General features: G+C 49.6%; 2 protein-coding genes across 3 annotated transcripts in view; both read right to left on the bottom strand.

The window, feature by feature from the left end:
- Nucleotides 1-603: 603 nt before the first annotated feature.
- On the bottom strand, nt 604-12193 carry CASQ1 (calsequestrin 1). Its single transcript, XM_063626990.1, has 11 exons — nt 11400-12193; nt 9527-9611; nt 8566-8666; nt 7342-7453; nt 6932-7005; nt 6444-6574; nt 4859-4904; nt 3762-3816; nt 3440-3540; nt 2568-2642; nt 604-1260 (listed from the first exon to the last, which is right to left on the bottom strand). The coding sequence occupies exons 1-11, from the start codon at nt 11676-11678 to the stop codon at nt 1117-1119; spliced, it is 1203 nt and encodes a 400-aa protein (XP_063483060.1). The 5' UTR covers nt 11679-12193; the 3' UTR covers nt 604-1116.
- Nucleotides 12194-15761: 3568 nt separating this feature from the next.
- LOC134734442 (sodium/potassium-transporting ATPase subunit alpha-4) overlaps nt 15762-21234 on the bottom strand; it is a 36479-nt gene continuing 31006 nt past the window's right edge. For both annotated transcript variants that reach the window (XM_063626960.1, XM_063626961.1), the window contains 4 exons: nt 20964-21094; nt 20746-20847; nt 16368-16459; nt 15762-16064 (listed from right to left, as the gene is read on the bottom strand). In XM_063626960.1, coding sequence (XP_063483030.1) covers nt 16036-16064; nt 16368-16459; nt 20746-20847; nt 20964-21094 — 354 coding nt within the window. In that variant the 3' untranslated portion in view covers nt 15762-16035. The remainder of the gene's footprint in view (nt 16065-16367; nt 16460-20745; nt 20848-20963; nt 21095-21234) is intronic.

Genomic DNA, 21234 nt, shown 5'->3' with positions numbered 1-21234 from the left:
TAAGTGTCAGACCCTGTGGACACAAAGAAAAAGCTTGGGTTCCTGCCTTCAAGGGGCTCACAGTTGAGTGGGGAAGACAGACATGTAAATGAAGAACAATAATACACTATGCTGAGTACTGGAATGGAAGTGCAGCAGGAACTCAGAAGAGGTCATCGCTGGAGGGGCCACCTCTGGGAAGGCTTCACCAAGGAAGTATAATTGGAGCTCTGTCTTGATGTTCAAATAAGAGCTGCAGAGAGGGTGCTATCGAGCAGCACATAATCACTTAATTACATATTGCTTTGTATTCTTCTTTGATTGTTTAGTATGCTTGTCTTGACTTCTCGGTGAGGCTAATCAGCTCAAGAGCAGGGACAGGCCTGGCACTCTCTGTTCTCCCAGAGCCTAACAGTGGCCCTGGACAAACACCATGTGTTCAGAAAAGGCTTGTTGACTCGAAGCAGATAAACAATCCAGGCTTCTCTGGGAAAGCTGCCTGGAGGAACCCCAGCCCCCACTATAAGAGTCCCCCAGCTCATCCCTAGCAAGGCACCCACGTCTGAATTCCCCATCAGAGGCCACCTCCTCCTGCCATAAGGGTGAGACTTCACCAACATACACTTGTTCATGTTGCCCCAAATGTCTTTATTGAGGCCTCTTATTTGACCCAAATACATTAACAAGTGATTGCTGAGATACAGTCCCAAACACAGTGTTCTCCCTTCCTTCTGGCCAAGGACAGGACAGTCAGAAAGATACAGGATTAGAGAGAGTGGGGGAAAGCTGTGCATAGATGGAGGGAACAGAACAGAGATGGGGCCCATATATGTGGCTAGAGGAGAATCACAAGAAAGAGTATGGAGAGTGATGAAAGAGACACATAATAGATACAAGTAAGTTATGGGATAAGAAACAGAAGTCAGATAAGAGAGAGCTGGGCTGGTGTCTAGGGAAAAGTAGCTCATTTCCTCATCAAATGAGGGGGATCAGGGTTTCAGCACCCAGCGTATAGACCCCAGTTAGCTCTATGGCAGAGAATAACCTAGTCTCCCTGGAGGAACTCAGGGAAGGACAAGGGAAGGCAGGAGAGAGCATGAAAAGACCAGTGGGGCTGAAAGATGGTTGCCATAGCAACTAGTCATCATCATCGTCGTCATCATCATCGTCATCGTCCTCTGTGTTGATCTCGCCCTCCAGCACATCCTCCAGCCAGTCCTCCAGCTCCTCAGCAGAAGGCAGGTCCTCCTCATCGTCCATTTCCATCCATACGCTATCCGCCTAGGAGATGGCACAGGCAGGGGACAGAAGCTAAGTCCAACCCAGGTCTTAGGATCTGTCTTCCCACTCACTGGACTCTGTACATCCTTCCCTACATTCTCAGTCCCTTCCTTTCATCTGCCAATGGCCAGGGAAACTGTCCAGGTGAAGGTATGGGTTAGAATAGTGACAGGTGAGAGTGGGAAGAAAAGTTGGATTGGCAAATAGACCTTCTCCCTTCAATCTGTCTTCCATGCTCTTGCCACACTGAACTTCCCTATTATGCCTTTGGTGCAAAACCACTGGTAGCTCTTCATGGCCTATAAGAATAAAGTTAGCAACTCTTCAGCATTCAGGACATTTCTTTCTTTCTTTCTTTTCTAAAAGAGACAGGGTCTCACTCTATCGCCCAGGCTCAAGTGCAGAGGTGCAGTCATGGCTCACTGCAGTCTTGAACACCTGGCCTCAAGTGATTCTCCCACATTGGCCTCCCAAAATGCTGGGATTACAGGCCCGAGCCACCACCCTGGCCCCAGGGCTTTTCATAACCTGCTTTTCTAGTACCATTCTCAGTGATCTCTAGGCTCTCAACCATAAAAATCTACCTGCCTTTTCCGGGAACCTGATATTCATTTTCCTGTTTTTAACTTTTGATCTTGCTTTTTCCTCAGTTTGGAACTGACTTCCCTGAATCATCACTTGTTGAAATCATATACATTGTAGAATCTCCATTTTGAATGTCACTTTTTCTTAAACTTTTCTCTGATTCTGTCAAGCAGAAATCAATGTGATTCCTGTGTCTTATTTGTATCGTTATTATAAAGTTTAACAGCTCTGGCCTTGTAGTTAATGGAATACCTGCCTCTCCAATTAGTCTGAGAATTCTATGAAAGCAGAGACTGTGGCTCATTCCGTTCAACTTAGCAGTTTTGAAGCACCTACTGTGTGTGCATGAGAAGACTTCTGCCTTGAACAAGCTCAAAAATCTACTGGAAGAGACACACATAAATAGCCATTTAAATGTCATGTTCTCAATGGCTATTGAGCCCTGGGAGTGCCAGGGAGGGAATGATTCTAAATGGGAGATCTGGAAAGACTTCACAGAGAAGAAAGAATTTGAACTGGGCCCTGAAGGATGTGCCACTGATTCCAACATGTGGGACAGGGCCACATTCAGATCCTAAGTCTCCCCCTCCATGCAGCCACTAGACTGGGCATGTCTGCGTCCTGTGAGAAGGGCCCAACTCCTAGTTAGCAGAGAGGAGGAGAGCTAGCTATGCTAGGAAGTAGAGTCTGGGGTCAATCAGGGATGAGGACAAGAAACTCACATCAGTAACATTGACGACTCCTATTTGTGGGGCTGACAAGTCGATGTCAAACGTCTTCTCCCAGTATGGGACCAGCTGTAGAGAGATCCAAATATGGCAACTTAATAGGTGCTAGGAGCACATGAATCCAGGAGGATGAGTGTGAGGGTCAGCCCAGGGATGGAGAGGGGACAGTGCGAACTGGCAGTGGATGGGGACAGGTCCACCTGTGAGGGCATCAAGGCAAGGGTAGAACTAAACAGCAAAAGAGGAGAAATCCTAAAGGGAGAGCATTGGGAGGGTCAGCCGGGCGCACTGGCCCCTCTTTTCTGAGTAAAACTGGGTAGGGAACCCTGTTCTGATCCTGGATCAGATCCTTGTGTTCAAGGTCAAGTCACTTCTCTCTGGCCCTCAGATCTTATATTTCTGAAATAAGGCAAGTATACCTGGTAAGTGCCAATGTTTCTCACGTTTCTCTTTGTTCTTTCAGTTACTCATTCAACAGTGAGTGCTAGGTGTTAGGAATGTAGCTGAGAACAAAATCATCTCCTGAAACAGGGAATTTCTGTGCTATGATTCTATGATTGAGTGTGTATACCCATGTGCAGGGCTATTGTGCCTCAAAACACTGGTTTTCTTTAGGAGTCAGCCCTAGCACCTGAGCTACCCATCCAGCCTCTGCTCTGGGAATGTGTGTGATGTCCCGTCCTGTTTCCCCTTGCTCAAGATGCCCTCCATGCCAACAGTGCCCTTAAGCATGCAACATGCATACCCTCCCAGGGCCCCCCAGCTAGGAGGTGGGGATGGGACCTCTGAAACAAAGCCCTCACTAAGAAGATGTCATAGTCCAAGGCCCCGCCTTAAGATAGCAGTGCCTGAGCTGTGCCTCTTACCAGGGGGAAGTCATCAGGGTCAATCCAGATGATGCTAAGATCTGGGTTTTCAGTGTTATCTTGGGCCACAGCCTTGAGAGTCTCTAAGAACTCAAAACCATCTTGGAGGGAACACAAGTGCAAGGCGTGAGGTGTGTAGACAGGAAAGGGACCCAGATGAAACGAGAGTGCAGAGCTACCTCCCTGCTCCCCAAGCTTCACATGTTTAGCCCTAGGCTGTTTGCAAACTCCCAGGAAAGCCTCCTAGCGAGGCCCATGCTCCAATAAACACATCCACCTCCCCCTGCCTTCCCTCCAGTTCAACCCGGTATTCCTCCCTCACCAGGATCAGCTTCCTCTGCAAAGGCCACGATGTGGATTCCATCCATATCATCCTCCTGTCAGGGGGTAAGAAGGAGAACAGGGTTTTGGAGAAGACCTTACTATACTCCCTGAAGTTGAGGAGCCCAGAACAGATCCTAGATGTTCATCGAACCTCAATTTTGTGGAAGTCCAGCTTCAGGACCAGATATATTCTTTTGTTTTTTGGGGTTTTTTGTTTGTTTTTGAGACAGAGTTTCGCTCTGTCCCCCAGGCTGGAGTGCAATGGCGCTATCTCGGCTTACTGCAAACTCTGCCTCCCGAGTTCAAGCGATTCTCCTGCCTCAGCCTCCTGAGTAGCTGGGATTACAGGCATGCGCCACCACACCTGGCTAATTTTGTATTTTTAGTACAACATTGTTTCACCATGTTGGTCAGGCTAGTCTCAAACTCCTGACCTCAGATGATCCACCTGCCTCGGCCTCCCAAAGTGCTGGGATTACAGTCATGAGCCACTGCGCCTGGCCAGATATATTCTTGTGATGGTGACCTTTTTCCAAGTGACACTCCTTTCAGCTCCAAGGCCCCGCACTTCCTCTGATAATCCCTTTATCCCCAGGCTTGAGGTTCTTCCCTTGTCATCTTCAATTGTGTCTGTCTCCCATTTTCTCACACATTCTTCAGCGTAGAAATCCTTCAGTTGCTGCTGGTATACTGTTTTTTCTTTTTTCTTTTTTTTTGAGACGGAGTCTCACTCTGTCCCCCAGGCTGGTGTGCAGTGGCGGATCACTGCAAGCTCTGCCTCTCCTGCCTCAGCCTCCCAAGTAGCCGGGACTACAGGCGCCTGCCACCACACCCTGTTAATTTTTTTGTATTTTTAGTAGAGACGGGGTTTCACTGTGTTAGCCAGGATGGTCTTGATCTCCTGACCTCGTGATGCGCCCACCTTGGCTTCCCAAAGTGCTGGGATTACAGGCGTGAGCCACCACACCCGGCCAGTCAGTGCACTATTTTTTCTACAAATGGGCCTGAGGAGCAGCAGGGTGGGGTTTTTCTAGGACTTGAGTCTTCTGGCACCCATGCTTCCCTGAGGGCCTGAGCCTGGCCAGGGACACTCACCCAGGTCTCATACATACTCTCCGGCTTCAGTTTCCTCAGGGTTGATCTAGAAGAGACAGACAGAGTGTCATTACTCAGTGGGTTAGAAGGACGCCCCCTCCAGAGGGTCCAGTAGCAGAGGGTGCCTCTAGGTCAGGGCCAGGGCACAGACAGCTTGTAGCCTAGAACAAAGCCATCTGGCAAGGCCTCAACTCTGGGCACCAGGCCCAGCTCTTTGCATGGTTAAAGCGGTGGGAGAGGGGAGGGTGGGCAAAGGGACTGGAAGAGAGACTCTGGGGGAGAAAGGCAAGAACTGGACATCAGGATATTCATTAATTTATTCATTCATTCATTCATTCACTCACTATGATTGAGTGTCCGATATGTTCTAAGCACTATGCTAGGTGCTGGGTACATACAGTTGAACCAGGCAAGCATGTTCCTGCCTTGATGAAGGGAGCCAGTAGTATGGGAGAGAGTAAGTACTGTATATACTGCAAGGGAGCTTGCAGTGATCCGCCACTGCACACCAGCCTGGGGGGCAGAGTGATTGGATATTTCCAGCTGTGGACTACTATGAAGGAAGGGAATTATGTGTGAGTGCCTGGCAGGGTTATTCAACCTCAGCACTATTGCCATTTGGAGCCAGATAATTCTTTGTAGTAGGGGGCTGTTCTGTGCACTGTAGAATGTTTAGCAGTATCCCTGGCCTCTAGCCACTAAATACTAGTAGCACTCCACACAACCAAAAATGTGTCTAGACATTGCCAAACATCCTTTGGAGGGCAAAAACCTATGCCCACCTCACCACTCCTTCCCACCTTGTAGAGAACCATTGGTGTAGGGTATTGTATTAGAAAGACCATGGGGCGGGGCGCAGTGGCTCATGCCTGTAATCCCAGCACTTTGGGAGACCAAGGCAGGCGAGTCACTTGAGGTCAGGAGTTTGAGACCAGCCTGGCCAACATGGTGAAACCCCATCTCTACTAAAAATACAAAAATTAGCCAGGTGTGGTGGCATGCCTGTAATTCCAGCTACCTGGGAGGCTGAGGCAGGAGAATCGCTTGAACCTAGGAGGCGGAGGCTGCAGTGAGCCAAGATGGCGCCATTGCACTCCAGCCTAGGGGATAGAGTAAGACTCGGTCTCAAAAGAAAAAAAAAAGAAGAAGAAGAAGAAAAGAACAAACATGGGACGCATCAGGGTTAAAATCCCAGCTCTGACACTTATTACCTGTAGAACCTTTCACTGAGGTTAAAAGGACTTAATATAATCATAGAGATGGAAAGTACCTTGCAGTTCCTGCCCCACCACAGGCAGTCAACACTCGTTTGTTGACAGAGATTATTTAAGTCTCAATCGACCTCACATTGAATTATACACACTTATGAAGGACCCTCTCTGTGTAGGGCTCAGGGCTAAGTACTGGGGTGTAAAATATTGTGCAAAATTATCAGTGTATCAGAGAGCACTGGTGCCCAAAGTGTATTCATCTCCAGGCAAGACTGACTTCCCAGTTGGCTAAGCTTTCCCCAGCCCATCTCACACAGTATGTTCTAGCCCAAGGAGGAGCCGACCCCGCTGAGAGGGTTGCCCTTGGTCCCCACCTCCTGTGCTCCTCCACGAAATTGACAATCTCCTCTTCGCTATTGGGCTTGTCTGGGATGGTCACGGGCTCTTCCATGAAGGCCTCATAGAAATCAATCTCATTCAGCTTCAGGGTCAGCTTCTTTGCCACCTTTGGGAGAGGGGGTAGGAGGGGAGTGGAGCAGGAGACACAGGGTCATGTCGAGAAGCAGTATTACGGGGGAACAAATATTAGGAAGGGAGTCAGAAAGCCGGGATCCTTGTCACTGCCACTGTGACACTTGACAAGTGTCTTAACTTCTCTGGAGTTGGGTTTAACATGAGAGGGGTGTTAGATCATCTAAAGCCCCTCTTCAGCTCTGAATCTATGGAATGGGAGGAGCCGGGGTGGGGTAGGGAGTGCCAGCGCGTAGGAAGGGACCAGGTCAGCCATCGGATTCTGGGAGTGGAAACTGGAGGACAGCTTCAGGACATGAGGCAGAACCAATACAGCCGCGGGGAGGAGAACCTTGCTGTCGAAGGTGGCGAAGAAGGGGATGTAGGGATGAAACTCCTCAGCTGCATCCTCGAAGGCTTTGTAATCTGGGGGGGGGATGCAGAGTCGGTCTCTGGGGAAACCAGGGTCTGCCCGGGAATCATCCCCCACTACCGTCCCCAATTCTTTGCAGGCAGGGTTCATTTTGAGACCCACCCCCTCTAGTTCTTCGAGAGTGAGGGGAAGGTGGAATACTGGAGGTTCTTGTCTGGGAACCCCCAGAGTACAGGGAGGTCAGAGCTGTTGATGGTGCTGACCACGGCCAGAGGAAGAGGTGGGAAGTGTGGAGGTAGAGGCTGAGACACTGGGTGATGTGGGGAGGTGGGAGGACGGGTGAGATGGGGATCCAGAGAGGGGCACAGTGGAGTCTGAGGGTTACCCACGCTCTGAGTCTTTGCTCTTGAAGTAGCCAATGAGTTTGATCTCATCCTCAATATTCTCAAATGCCTGCAGCTCTCGTTCACCTTCAATCAATTCCACAGGGTCCTCTAGGACCTGAAAGAGGAGGACATTGCAGGAAGAGAGTTTCTATCCTCGAGTAGAACCAGAAACGGACCTAGGGAAAAGAAGGCTGGGGAACTGGAGGAGGGGGCTAGATGTTGACAGTGTGTGTGTGTGTGTGTGTGTGTGTGTGGCGGGGGGGGTTGCATGTGCACGTGTGTGTATAGTGTGTGATGTGTGCAGTGTGTGGTGTGCATGTGTGGTGTGTGTGTGCATGTGATATATATATGTATGGTGGGTGTGTGGTATATATATGATGTGTGTGTGATGTGTGTGGATGTATGTGTGTGGTGTGCATGTGGTGCATATATGTAGTGTTCGGTATGTAGGTGATGTGTGGCCTATTGTGTACATGTGTGGCAAGTGTGTTATGTGTGTGAACGTGTGTGGTGTGTGAACGTGTGTGGTGTGTGTGCATGTGGTGTGTGCATGTGTGTAGTGTGTGTGCATGTGTGGTGTGCAGGTATGTATGTGCATGTGGTGTGTGTGTGCAGGTGTGGTGTGTGTGCATGTGATATATCTGGTGAGTGTGTGGCATGTATATGATGTGTGTGTGGTGTGTATGGATGGTGTGTGTGTGGTGTGTGTAGTGTGTGTGGTGTGCATGTGATGCATATGCGTAGTGTGTGGTATCTAGGTGATGTGTGGCCTATTGTGTGCATGTGTGGCATATGTGTGATGTGTGTACATGTGTGTAGTGTGTGTATACATGTGTGGTGTGTGTGCATGTGTGGTGTGTGGTGTGTGTGGTGTGTGTGCATGTGTGGTGTGTGATGTGTGTGGAGTGTGTGGTGTGCATGTGTGGTGTGTGTGCATGTGATATGTGTGTGATGGGTGTGTGGTATGTATATGATGTGTGTGTGGTGTGTGTAGTGTGTGTGGTGTGCATGTGGTGCATATGTGTAGTGTGTGGTGTGTAGGTGATTTGTGGCCTATTGTGTGCATGTGCGTGCATATGTGTGGTGTGTATGCAGGTTGTGTGTGTGTGTGTGTATGGTGTGTGTGCGTGTGGTGTGTGTGTGCAGTGTCAGGTTGGGGTTGGTAGGGACTAGGGGGCAGGCAGTGGAGTTTTCAAGCAAGGCCGTCAGGTCCAGGGGAGTCCTTACATCAAGCAGAAACTCCACGATGGTGTCAGCAGAAAACTCGCCATCGTACTCAATGACTTCATCTCCCTTGAATACATACATGCTGTCCACTTCAGTTAGGCCTAGGGAGTGAGCCGGGCGCAGGGGTGGAGTGGTGAGCCGTGATCCCAGGCTTCCCACAGATCCAAGGTCCAAATCCTTGGCCACAGCCCATTTGATAATCACCGGGGCCCCACATGCTCCACCTCATGGGCCCGTTGCCCCACCCACCTCTTCTGACCCAGAGGTCGACAGGCCTGATGTCTCTGCCCCTGGATTAAGCCCAGGGGGCTAGCCTGGCCCCAGAGCTTTCTAGGGAGGAGCTGGGGGATCAGGTAAGGTGAGGGGAGGGAATAGAGAGGTGTAGATTCTAGCAGTATTTCTCCCCTTCTCTGACTGCAACGACTAGAGATGAGTATTCATGCCACCCCCTCTGAGGACTCTAGTAGCTGGTTCCCAGTCAAGCTCTTTAATTGCTATTACTGACCAGATGACTTCATTATTACTGACCACCCCTCCCCCATTCATGTCCAGAATCCCGTCTCAAGCCTGTGCTTCCCCCTAGTGGCTGGCTGCTGTAACAACCATGGCTCTGGAGGGGAGGGGTTGGAAGCGGAGTTTGCAGAGGTCTGGCCAGCCCAGCCTGTATTCCCTGACTCCCCTTCCCTCCAGCACCTAGCCATGTTTTTAGGTAAGTATAAAGAAGGCCTCCCCCACCTCTTTCTGGGATTTGAGCATGGAACCTCATAAGGATTAGAGAGGCAGAGTCTCCGAGCCATAATCCTCCTAACCTCATATTTTCTCACCCCCTCTTTTAGAATAGACATAAATCTGAGAGGTTCCCAAGCCCCTTGGATCCCAAGGACTGCCTGACAGGTCCTCCTCCCTAAGCCTCCCCTTGTCTCAATGCCACCTTCCCCTCCCCTGCCCTCCCCTCTCTTACCTAGTTTCTTGGCCACAGCTGCATCCTTCTCAGAGTCTACCAGCCCGAAGCCAACACCCTTGTCTTCTAGGACTTGGGCTGCTAACTGGAGAGAAGGATTATGATTAAAATTAGCCCCTGGAATTTTTATTGTCCCCTATTCTCCCTCTCATGCTTTCAAGTTGGGTCAGTTGAGGTGCAGGAGATATAAGAGTTGACCTTGACCCTTTGCTAAGATCCAGAATATCCCCCAAATTCCCTACAGCCACACAGTTCTGTTTTTGGCTCAACTTAGTTCATGAATATTGATTGCTCATTTGCAATGTGCTTATTATGTTGGACTTGAAGACACTGCACTCAACACTTCCCAGTGCCTGAGAGGTGCTGAGGAGTCTGGCTTCAGAGTGACTGAGGGCCCCTTCCCTCCTTCAGGGTTGAGTCCTGCATTCCATCCTGGTCAAGTCACACCTGGAGGTCCCTGTCCCTGGTCAAGGGCCAAGCTCAGTGTGGGGTTGATCTTGGAAGTCCCTGAGATTCTTCAGAGTGACTCCCAATGGGAAGAATTTTGGAGGGTGGGAGGGTAGTGGTGGGTCTGGTCATGTTGTTGAGGAGTGGGGAAGGCCAGAGAGCTGAGATAAGAGGTCACCATTTGTTACCCCTCAGAGGGAGAGAGACTGACAGCGACTGGACAGTTCTCCCCATCAGGGCCCAACTTTCCCCTTTCGCACTCTACTTTAGCCTGTCCTTAGGCTGTGGACAGTCACACCTGGAGGTCCCTGCCCCCATAAGCCTTCCAGCTTAGTGTTCAACCCTGATTCTCTCTGCTGTGGGCACAGCTTGCAGCTCTACCCCCACTCAGCACAGACTCAGGCACTGTGATTCTCAGAGGAGCGGGGAAGGGAGGCGGTTGGCAGGTGGATGGCCAGGGATACTGAGCACTCAGGATAAAAATACTCGGCTCATTAATCAGATGGCAGGTTCTAGCACCCAGCAGGGGTGCACAAAATGAAAGCCTGTGGTTCCGGTGTCTCACCCTGAAATGCTCCAAGCTCTGGACAAGCTGAGGCCTATCTGAATACCAAGCCAGAGAAGGGGCCGCAGGAGCTTGGACAAGAAAACTCACACATCCCAGCTCCTAAAGGTGGGTGTGTATGACCACATTCCCAAACATAGGTTTTTTTTCTTTTCTTATGATAACTCCTTTCTCCTTTGGGCCTGAAGTCATTTTGGAGGTGAGAAGACTTTTCCCACAAAGAATATTGGGGAAGACATTCTGACACCTCCTGCAACCATAAGAATTTTCCAGTGAGGGCATCCAGCTTATCCAATGGAGACAAATGGGGAATTAGGGAGGGGGAAGGAAGAGAGAGGGGACTGGGAGTCCAATGGGAGGCATGATCTCTAGGAGATATTTAAACATGGCATGCAAGTATCATAACATTTACATTTACACTCAGTTTGGATCTCTTTGGGGTGCAGCCCCTGAAGTATGTGGAGAGGACGTGTTCTGGCTAAGTAGATGGGTGGGGTAGGGAAGTGCAATATACACTGCTATTCTCCCCTGGCCCTCCAAGTACCTCCCTTTTTCACCCCCACTGTCCTAGCCAAACCTAAGTCAAATACTACCAGCCTCTTATAGCAGGGAGGGGAGCTCTTCCTGCAGCACCCCCGCTAAAGGATTACCTGACGATGGTAGTGCTTTTGGGTTCCTGAGACTCTGTTTCTCATTTGACTAAAGCCACATGCCACTTGCGTCCTGTTGGTCAAGACAGGGGTCCTACCACACTGCCCCTCACCCGCAGATCCCATCCTCAAAGAGCTACATGGGTGTAGAATAGGGGATTCCAGAGAGGGGCTAGACATGCTCTGCAGGCCTGCAGTGCCCCCAACTCACCTCCAGGATCAGTTCCTCCATCTCAAATTGTCTTTGTGAGGCCTTGTCATCCTCGGGGGGTTCATGGTAGAGGAGTGCCAGCACCTCATACTTCTTGAACACATTCTTGTAGTTCTTTGCATTGACATTGATCACACGGTCCACACCATCGTACTCAGGGAAGTCCAGCCCTTCCTCCCCCTGTACCCCTGACTTGGGTGTCCCTAGCACCAGCAGCAACAGCAGTGCCAGCCGCAGACCCGGCACAGCTCTGGGCCCCATCCTGTCTGTAGCACTCATGGAGGTAGTGGGATCTGGGTTGGCTCTCCTGGTCCAGAAGAGGTTAGCTGGGGTAGGGAGGGGCCCCTGGGTCCCAGATTCTGAGTTAGGGGCTCAAGTGGGAGGGGGGATTGGGGAATGGCCCAGAGCAGTGGACAGAGGACACTGCTGGGTCCTGGAGAAACTGCCGACAGAGCCAAGGGAAAAAGGGTCAGGAGGAGGAATAGGAGCAGGGGGCGGGGAGGGAACCGGAGCTGCCCCTGAAATTGGCACCCCTCAGTCCCCACCTGGTCCTGTCTAAATATGTCTCCATGGTTGGCAGGAGAGACGGATAACCTTCTGAGGCCAGGACAGCTCCATGCGGGCCGGAATCCTCCCACCGCCTACACTTCTCCCCCAGGCTTCCAGGGGCTCCTTCCCTCCCCCTCCTCCAGTGTCCAGAGCACCTCAGCCCCGGTCCCCATGCTGGCCTAAGAGCTCATCGCCATATTAAGAAAGGAAAAGGAGAGATGCCGGAGCTAAAAATAAGACCAGATGAGTCGGAGGTAAATGAAGCTGGGGCTGGGGGAGGGGAGGTATAAGGGTAATTAGGGAGGGCCGAGGGTAGGGCAAGGGTAATTAGAAGTTAAATGCAGTGGAGAGGAGGAGCTAACTGGGTCAGAGGCTAAATTGATAATATAGGACAAAAGGGGGACAAATGTGGTATTGACTCTATGTCCTAAAGCCTGGGAATCTTCTGTAGGTGAAGTCTGATTCTGATTCTTTGATCCTATGTAGGAGAGTGGGGTGATAAAAGTGCAAGCCAGGCTGCAGGAAAGAGACCCCCTCCACTTTCTTTTAAAGAACCAGGACCAAGGATGAGGTCATTCTCTGAATAAAAGATGGAGCCGCGTCCAAGACTGGCGACCTGGCTCAGCTCCAGCCAGTTTCCTTTGCCTCACTCAGCACTCCTAACTTGGGAATGCAGGGAAGGACAGGGCTGGCCCGGATCCTGTCCTGTAAAGATGTGGGTTTGGGGTTTCTCTGCCCACAAAGCCCACAATGAGAAGGGGACTGTCATTTGGTTGCCACCTGTGTGTGCACTCCCTACCCTGATCCTATGGGACTCGGTTTTCTGCGGCACAGTGGGAAGGGAGGTTTTCCCAGGCTGCATGCTTCCAAGGAGAGTGAATAGCTACTATTTATTCCCATATCTTTGACAAGACAAAGAGGATCAGGTATTGACACCAGGGCAAAAAAAATTAACATTAGGTAAGCATGAAGAAGTGAACCCTGTGAGCCGGGCGCGGTGGCTCACGCTTGTAATCCCAGCACTTTGGGAGGCCGAGGCGGGCGGATCACGAGGTCAGGAGATCGAGACCACGGTGAAACCCCATCTCTACTAAAAATACAAAAAAATTAGTCGGGCGTGGTGGCGGGCGCCTGTAGTCCCAGCTATTTGGAGAGGCTGAGGCAGGAGAATGGCGTTAACCCGGGAGGCGGAGCTTGCAGTGAGCCGAGACTGCGCCACTGCACTCCAGCCTGGGCGACAGAGCAAGACTCCGTCTCAAAAAAAAAAAAAAAAAAAGAAGTGAACCCTGTGCCCTGAACCAAGACTGATGATTAATTCTGTGCACCCGAGATCCAAAGCAGAGATGGGCGGGTAGGGGCTTAAACCTCTGGATCCAGCTTGGGGCTGAGGACAGAGTAGTGAGTTTAACTCTGGATACGTAGGAAGGAAGGATCCTCTTCATGGCCCTCCAGGGTTCTTACTATGCACAGGTAAACTGAGGCATGAGGGAGACCATAGAGGGTCAGATCAAAGTCACATGCTGCCACGGCACCCTGAGGTATCTCTGATTCTAGAGGGACTGTGGTGTTTTTTGTTTGTTTGTTTGTTTGCATCCAGGGAGGGGCATGTAATAATGTTAACAGAATAACTTTTCCACATGTCTGTGTAGTGGACCTTACACAGCTAAACAAGGAAGGCCACAGAAAATCTCAAAAGCATGGCAGGAGTGAGGCCAAGAGGGACAGCTGTCACTGTAGCAGGAGAGGTCGGAGCTAGCCTAAGCACAGCACATTGGAGCTGAAGAGACCTCAGAAGCCCATATCCTGGTCTCCCTGAAGAGTGACTAACGTGGGAAAGCCCCACGGCCAGAGTGAAGACAGCCAGGTGAGATGGGGAGGCCTGCCCAGAAGCAGATGACCTAGGTGATATCCAGCCCCGATTTCTCACTTCTGCATTCCAGGGGAGGAGGGGGACACTGGGACAGAGACGCTGGAACATAAAACTTGTTCCATCTTGAATCTGACCTTTTGTACCCCCAAGAGTGTGAGATGGGACTCTGGTGGCGAGTCTGCTCCATGTCCTGGTCCTTTCCTACAGCTACCGGACATTGCCATCCATCCCGTTCCCTCTTGTTGCCCTCTCTGGCTCCAGTCCCACACTTCCCCTTTCCAGTGCCCGCCCCCACTGCTGTCTCTCTTGATGCTTCACTCTGTCTACTTTCTACTCAGTCTCCTTCCCTTCAGGCCCTTGGACTTGAGAAGCCTCAGCCACTGGTATCAAATGACCGTGAGTTGGGGCCTCTGTATTTTTAACCCACCAGACACCTGAAGCTCCTGCTACTGAAACCCGAGGAGCTGGCCCCTCTGTGCTCCTGCTTCCCACCTCACTCACATACACCCTGGCCCATTGATCTTCCAGGGTCTGGTTCAGCCACGTCAGCAATTGGGGAAGGACCCCAGGCTGATATAGCACTGTCCCTAGGAGACCTTGTGATGGAAGAGGGAGGAGAAGAGGGAGAGAGACCTCTGAGGAGGGGCCTGATGTAGGGAAAATGGCGGGCGATACTCATGATGGCCTTCTCTTTGCTAGCCCATGGCGTCTCATCCTCCAGACCCACCCGGGATCCTTCCCCATCACTAGCCTATTTTTTTTTGTTTGCTTTGTTTTGTTTTTGTGTATTTTTGGCCCAGCCCTCACTGAAAGACTAGTCTGAAAGTGATTAACGGCCCACGTTCTGAAAACGGACAGACCTTGGTTTCTTCTTGGGTAACATGGAGTGGGTGGTAGGGAAACATTTATGTGACTTACTTGATGGTGTATATAAAGCCTTCGTCCCAGTGTTAGGCGTAGTGTGCAGACACCTAGTACATGTGTTTTGTTTTGGTAATAGCTGATGGTGTTCCCTTAGCTTTCCTTAGCATTTCCTTTCCACCCTGTACACATTTGGGCACAGCTAATGCTCTACTCTGAAAGAGGCCTGAGAATGAACTGACCCACATGGCACAGTGGAGGGGCTCACAGAGCAAAAGTGAATGAGCGGGTGAAGGGGAAGGAAGAAATGCTGAGACGAAGGTGGGCAGGAGAGAAAGGCCCTCCACGACTTTTCACTCATCTGAGAATGCACCTGGGCCCAGGCACAGAGGCCAGGCTCTTGGGAAAGTCCATCACCCCGTGCAGAGCGGGGGCGGCTGCTTCACAGTAAAGGCCACAGGGATTCAGAAAGTCTTGTTATAGCCTCTATCTCAAGGCTACACCAGAGAAAACAGGCTGAGAGTCGGAATGGGGTTGAGGAGCCCTGATGACTGAGGGTAGAGGGCAGGGACCACCAGTATGCCTGGAGACTGTCCCTCCTACCTGTCCCTTTCTCAGATGAGGGACAACACTCAGCACATGGCCGTTCCCAAGTCATTTAACCTCTCTGGACTTCAGGCTTTTCACTGATGCAGTCTGATCTCTTCTAGCACCACAGCGCTGTGGTCTGCAAGCTGGTCTCAGGAAGTGCAAGGTGGGGTCGGATGACTCCACACCACCCGCCCCCCTGTGTGGATGCTGTGGACCCTCTGCCACGTGTGGCTCAGCTGCTCCTTTCTCCCCCACCTTCCATTTCTCTGATCTCAGCTGGAATTTTGAGGCAGTCATTTGCCCTGTCCTTGCTGTCCAGTGGCTCCGAGAGTGACTTTAAAGGGCAAGGATGCTTGATACTGATCCTATCCCAGCCTTGACTCTGCTCCTTAAAACACTTCCCCAGCCTGGTCATCAGGAAGACCTGTGGAGGGAGCTTCACAGTAATCCCCACTCCCCTAAGATCAGATTTGACACATCCAGCCAGTGAGGGCTTTTCCAGACATTTACTGTCTAGACTGGCTATGGGATTCAGCAGGACCATACCCCTCCTTGCCGGGCTCCAGCTAGATGCAGGCTGGGCTTCCCTTCAGCCCACCTCATCCTCTGCCCGTGATTCCCTCAAGCCAGCCCAGGATTGCCCATCTTTCTCATCCAAGATAATTCATCCTAGTGTCTCAGATGTTGTGTCAAACGTATAATCTCTGGCCCCATCCCAGCTTTCACGACACCCCTGTGTCACATGAAGCTCTTCCTCTGCTGAGTTTAGTAGTACGTCTCCCTCTCCACCCAGCCTGTGGAAGAGAAGAGGCCCGCGTGAACTGGGAGAAGGGATTAGAGGCATCCAGGGGAGACAGGCAGAAGGGAAAGCAAGGACAAGGTTGTAGGCGGGAGGTCTGGAACACAGGGCACTGAGGGTCAGATGGAGCAGGGGGGTGCAGCCAAGGGGTAGAGAGGTCTGGGCTCCAGGCGCAGTCAAGGCTGGCAGCGAGGAGGGGAGAAAGTCAGTGGTGGGTCTGGAGGGACTAGGTGGGATAGGAGAGCTAGTCAGGGGGCTGGTGGCCACTCAGTCAGAGTGGGGCCCAGGGGAGCCTCACCACCCGGATGCTGACGGATGAGGAGTTTTCTGATTTCATCATAGATGAAGATGAGAATACTGTAGGGAATGGCACAGAGCCACCAGGTTATCCTGTAGAGAGCAAGAGCCAGTCAGCATGGCAGGAGAGACAGATGCAAGAGGACAGGTGCAGAGAGCAATGCACAGGAATTGCACGTTTCATTGCTTGTGTCTACAGTGTGCCTGGGACTGTGCTGGGTGCTGGAGACAGTGCAGTTGAGTAAGATCTGGTTGATCCCTCCTTTTTTTTTTTTTTTTTTTTTGCGACAGAGTCTTGTTCTGTTGCCCAGGCTGGAGTGCAATCTCGGCTCACTGCAACCTCCGCCTCCTGGATTTAAGCGATTCTCATGCCTTTGCCTCCTGAGTAGCTGAGATTACAGGTGTGCACCACCATGCCCAGCTAATTTTTTGCAATTTTTTTTTTTTTGGGACGGAGTCTCACTCTGTCACCCAGGCTGGAGTGCAGTGGCTTGATCTCGGCTGACTGCAAACTCCACCTCCCAGGTTCAAGTGATTCTCCTGCCTCAGCCTCCTGAGTAGCTGGGACTACAGGCTCCTGCCACCATGCCCAGCTGATTTTTGTATTTTTAGTAGAGGCGGGGTTTCACCGTGTTGGTCAGGATGGTCTCGAACTCCAGACCTTGTGATCCGCCTGCCTCGGCCTCCCAAAGTGCTGGGATTACAGGTATGAGCCACAGTGCCTGGCCAATTTTTTTGTATTTTTAGTAGAGACGGGGTTTCGCCACGTTGCCCAGGATGGTCTTGAACTGTTGAGCTCAGGCAATCTGCCCGCCTCAGCCTCCCAAAGTGCTAGGATTATAGGCATGAGCCATCGTGCCCGGCCTGAGCCCTACCTTGAGGAGGACAAATCTTGTGGGATTAGTGATCAGGAGTGGAGAGGAGAGGCACGAGACAGAAACATAAAGAGTCAGTGATAGCCACGCGTGATGGCTCACGCCTGTAATCCCAGCACTTTGGGAGGTCGAGGCAGGCGGATCACGAGGTCAGGAGTTTGAGACCAGCCTGACCAACATGGTGAAATGCCATCTCTACTAAAAGTACAAAAATTAGCCGGGCATGGTGGCGTGCACCTGTAATCCCAGCTACTCAGGAGGCTGAGGCAGGAGAATTGCTTGAACCCAGGAGGCGGAGGCTGCAGTGAGCCGAGATCGCATCACTGCATTCCAGCCTAGGCGACAGAGCGAGACTGAGACTTCGTTGGGAAAAAAAAAAAAAAAAGCCAATGATAATATAATATGATAAATGTCATATTAGAGGTACATGCAACGTTCACAAGATTCTCTACCAACTTTTGTGGAGCCTCTGAGGGAGACCCCTGTGCTCTCTGCATACCCTAGGGCTTGTGCCCACAAAGGGGAGGTTGTCTGAGCAGGAGGGGTCTATCTGAGACATCTAGTGTGGAGATACTTTGTCAGCGAATATATTGATGCTTCTGCATTACAAAGATGGGGACATTGTTTTCCTTCGCAACCTCTTTTTATAATTAGACCGGGAAGATGGATTCTGGGGAGGGGTTGAATCAGGACAGCAGTTGTTCCCTTGGGTGACAGAAGAAATGGCCTAGACCAGCACTGTCCAATAGAAATACAATGTGAGCCACATGTAAAAATATTTTCTAGTAGCCACATTAACATAAGTAAAATGAAACAGATGAAATTAATTTTAATAATATTTTTATTTAACCCAATATATCAAAAACGTTATCAGTTAAATATGTAATCAATACAAACATTATTTATTTTAATTACATTTAATGTTTTTTTTTAGAGACAGGGACTTGCTCTGTCGTCCAGGCTGGAGTGCAGTGGCACAATTATAACTCACTGCAGTCTTGAACTCCTGGGCTCAAGCAATCCTACTGCCTCAGCCTCCTGAGTAGCTGGGACCGTCGGCGTGCACCGCTACACCTGGCTAAGTTTTAAATTTTTTTATTGAGACAATGTCTCACTTTGTTGTACAGGCTGGTCTTGAACTCCTGGCCTTAAGCGATCCCCCAACCTTGGCATCCCAAAGTGCTGTGATTGGAGCCACTACACCCCGGCCTCAATATTAGCACTATCAAGGCTGGGCGTGGTGGCTCACACCTGTAATCCCAGCACTTTGGGAGGCCGAGGCAGGCAGATCATGAGGTCAGGAGTTCGAGACCAGCCTGACCGACATGATGAAACCCCGTCTCTATTAAAAATACAAAAATTAGCCGGGCGTGGTGACACATGCCTGTAATCCCAGCTACTCAGGAGACTGAGGCAGGAGAATTGCTTGAACCAGGGGGGCGGAGGTTGCAGTGAGCCGAGATTGCGCTACTGCACTCCAGTCTGGGCAACACAGTGACACTCCATCTCAAAAAAAAAAAAAAAAAAAAAAAAAAAAAAACAAAAAAAAACAGCATTATCAATAAGATATTTTACATTCTTCTTCTCATCCTAAGTCTTGGAAATTCAGTGAATATTTTTCACTGACAGAATGTCTGAACTCAGATAGAAAATTATTTTCAACAGTTGAAGGGGAATGTAGTCCAGCCAAAATAATGAAGTTATAATATAGAAAAACATTGCTTTAGTTTTTGACTTTAATTAAAATTAAATAAAATTACAAATTTACTTCCCCAGTCTCACTAGACTCATATGTCAAAAGCACAATAGTCGTATATGGATAGTGGCCACCGTATTGGACAGTACAAGCCTAGGCCATGGCTCATTCCACACACACACACAAATATAAATATTTCTACACAAATAGCCACCCCACCCCTTCATTCAACAAACAATTGTTTTATGTACTCTGTGTCTGTGTTAGGTATTGGGGAAATAAAAATGATAACATGTTGGTCTCATGTAGCTCTCAAGGAGCTCAGGGGAATCAGAGAAAAGAGGGTGAACACACACACACACAGAATACAGAATCACAATATTAGGTGCTAAGTTTTATGGTTAAGGTGTACACAGAGTGTTTGAAAGCATAGATAATACTCAACCACATTTGTTATTATGTCTATAATGGCATTAATAACAACAAGAACATTATAATGGCATTAATAACAACAAGAATACTAGTAACAAGGCATCTACCATGACCTAAGCATGCTTGGTGCTTTATGCTCATTTCTACGTGTAAATCTCACAACACCCTGCAAGGTTCATCCCTGGAGTATATTATTGAGACTTTGCAGGTGTAGTTGAGGCTCAGAATGGTTCCATACTTGTCCAAGGCCACAGAATAATACATAGTAGAGTTGAGATTTCCACCTTGGATTGTGAGTGTCTAAGGCCAGTGCCAATGTCTCCTATTGAACATTAATTGAGTGCCTACATTGTATAAAGCTTCGTGTGAAACATTACCAGGGATGGAAAGGTGAGCAGAGTACAGACATGCATAGAAATGTGTTGGAAGAAGGCCGGATGTGGTGGCTCATGCCTGTAATCCCAGCACTTTGGGAGGCAGAGGCGGGTGGATCACCTGAGGTTGGGAGTTCGAGACCATCCTGACCAACATGGTGAAACCACGTCTCTACTAAAAATACAAAAAATTAGCCGGGCATGGTGGCAGGTGCCTGTAATCCCAGCTACTTGGAAGGCTGAGGCAAGAGAATTGCTTGAACCTGGGAGGCGGAGGTTGCAGTAAGACGAGAATGTGCCATTTCACTCCAGCCTGAGCAATAAGAGCAAAACTCCGTCTCAAAATAAAAAATAAAATAAAATAAAATAAAGAAATGTGTTGGAAGAATACATACTAAATCCTTAACTGAGGCTACCTATGCAAGTTGGGTTGGATAATGGGGATGGGAGTGGAATGGAACATTTGCTTTTTTCTCCGTACATTTTTAAATATAAATTTTTCCACATCAAGCATATACTAATGTTAATGCAAAGCAAAACAAAGCAAAAACCTGGAGTTGAACAAGATGAGGCACCAGACAATGAGAATTTCAGTAGGCACGATCACATACATATACATTAAAACATATTTGCATAAGTACAACAGAATTAGCTAAGCATAGATTAGGCTATTTTTATGGTTACTTCAGCTCCAAGCAATATGTATCCTTGGACAACTACAGCACAATCATCACGAAAAAGATTTCACTCTGTTAAACACTGGTAAGTCTGCTAAATTTGTGTGTCTAGTGGGTTGTGATCATTTGGCACAGTCTCTAATATCTCCCTAAATAAGATCCACTTATCAGAGCACAGATGACTCTCCTTGTATCACTGAGTGTACATGTAGCTCCATGTATCCAGGCAGCTCCTGGCTCATGACAATCCTAGTGAAACATACCCTTCCTCTATATGCTCCCCCATGCCTGCACATCCCCTGCTTGCATCCCTTCCCTTACTCACTTGAGTGGGTACATTCGCAGGGCCACGTCCATGCCTGGAGTGTAGGACAGAAAGGCAGCCAAAAGTGTCTCCTCCAGGATCCCAAATATTAGGACTTTGTTTCTGGAAAGAAACATTCATGGGTGTGGCGGTGAGGGAGAGGAAAAGGCAGAGGGAAATGGTATGTCCTGATGTGTGGGGCTTGGGAGAATGCTGGGGCTGTTTTGTGGGATGTTCACCTCATGCCCTGCTGGAAAACTGAGTTGCGGCGAGTCTTGGAGATAATGAGATCCGCCCACTGCACAACCACGATGGTGACAAAAAAGGCTGTTTGGCATGTGAACTCCACAACTTTTCGTTGCTCATAGGTCTAGAGAGGGCAGGGAGAGAGGAGACAGTGTCAGAAGGGGATTCCGTACACCCTAAGGCTTCTTTCCTCTCCCACCTTTCAGGACACCTGGGCTGAGTCAGGTCCTCATTCTTTTTTTTTTTTTTTTTTTTTTGAGACGA

Source organism: Symphalangus syndactylus, chromosome 12, assembly GCF_028878055.3.
Source record: "Symphalangus syndactylus isolate Jambi chromosome 12, NHGRI_mSymSyn1-v2.1_pri, whole genome shotgun sequence".
Taxonomy (NCBI): domain Eukaryota; kingdom Metazoa; phylum Chordata; class Mammalia; order Primates; family Hylobatidae; genus Symphalangus; species Symphalangus syndactylus.
This window is presented reverse-complemented; position numbering and strand designations above follow the sequence as displayed.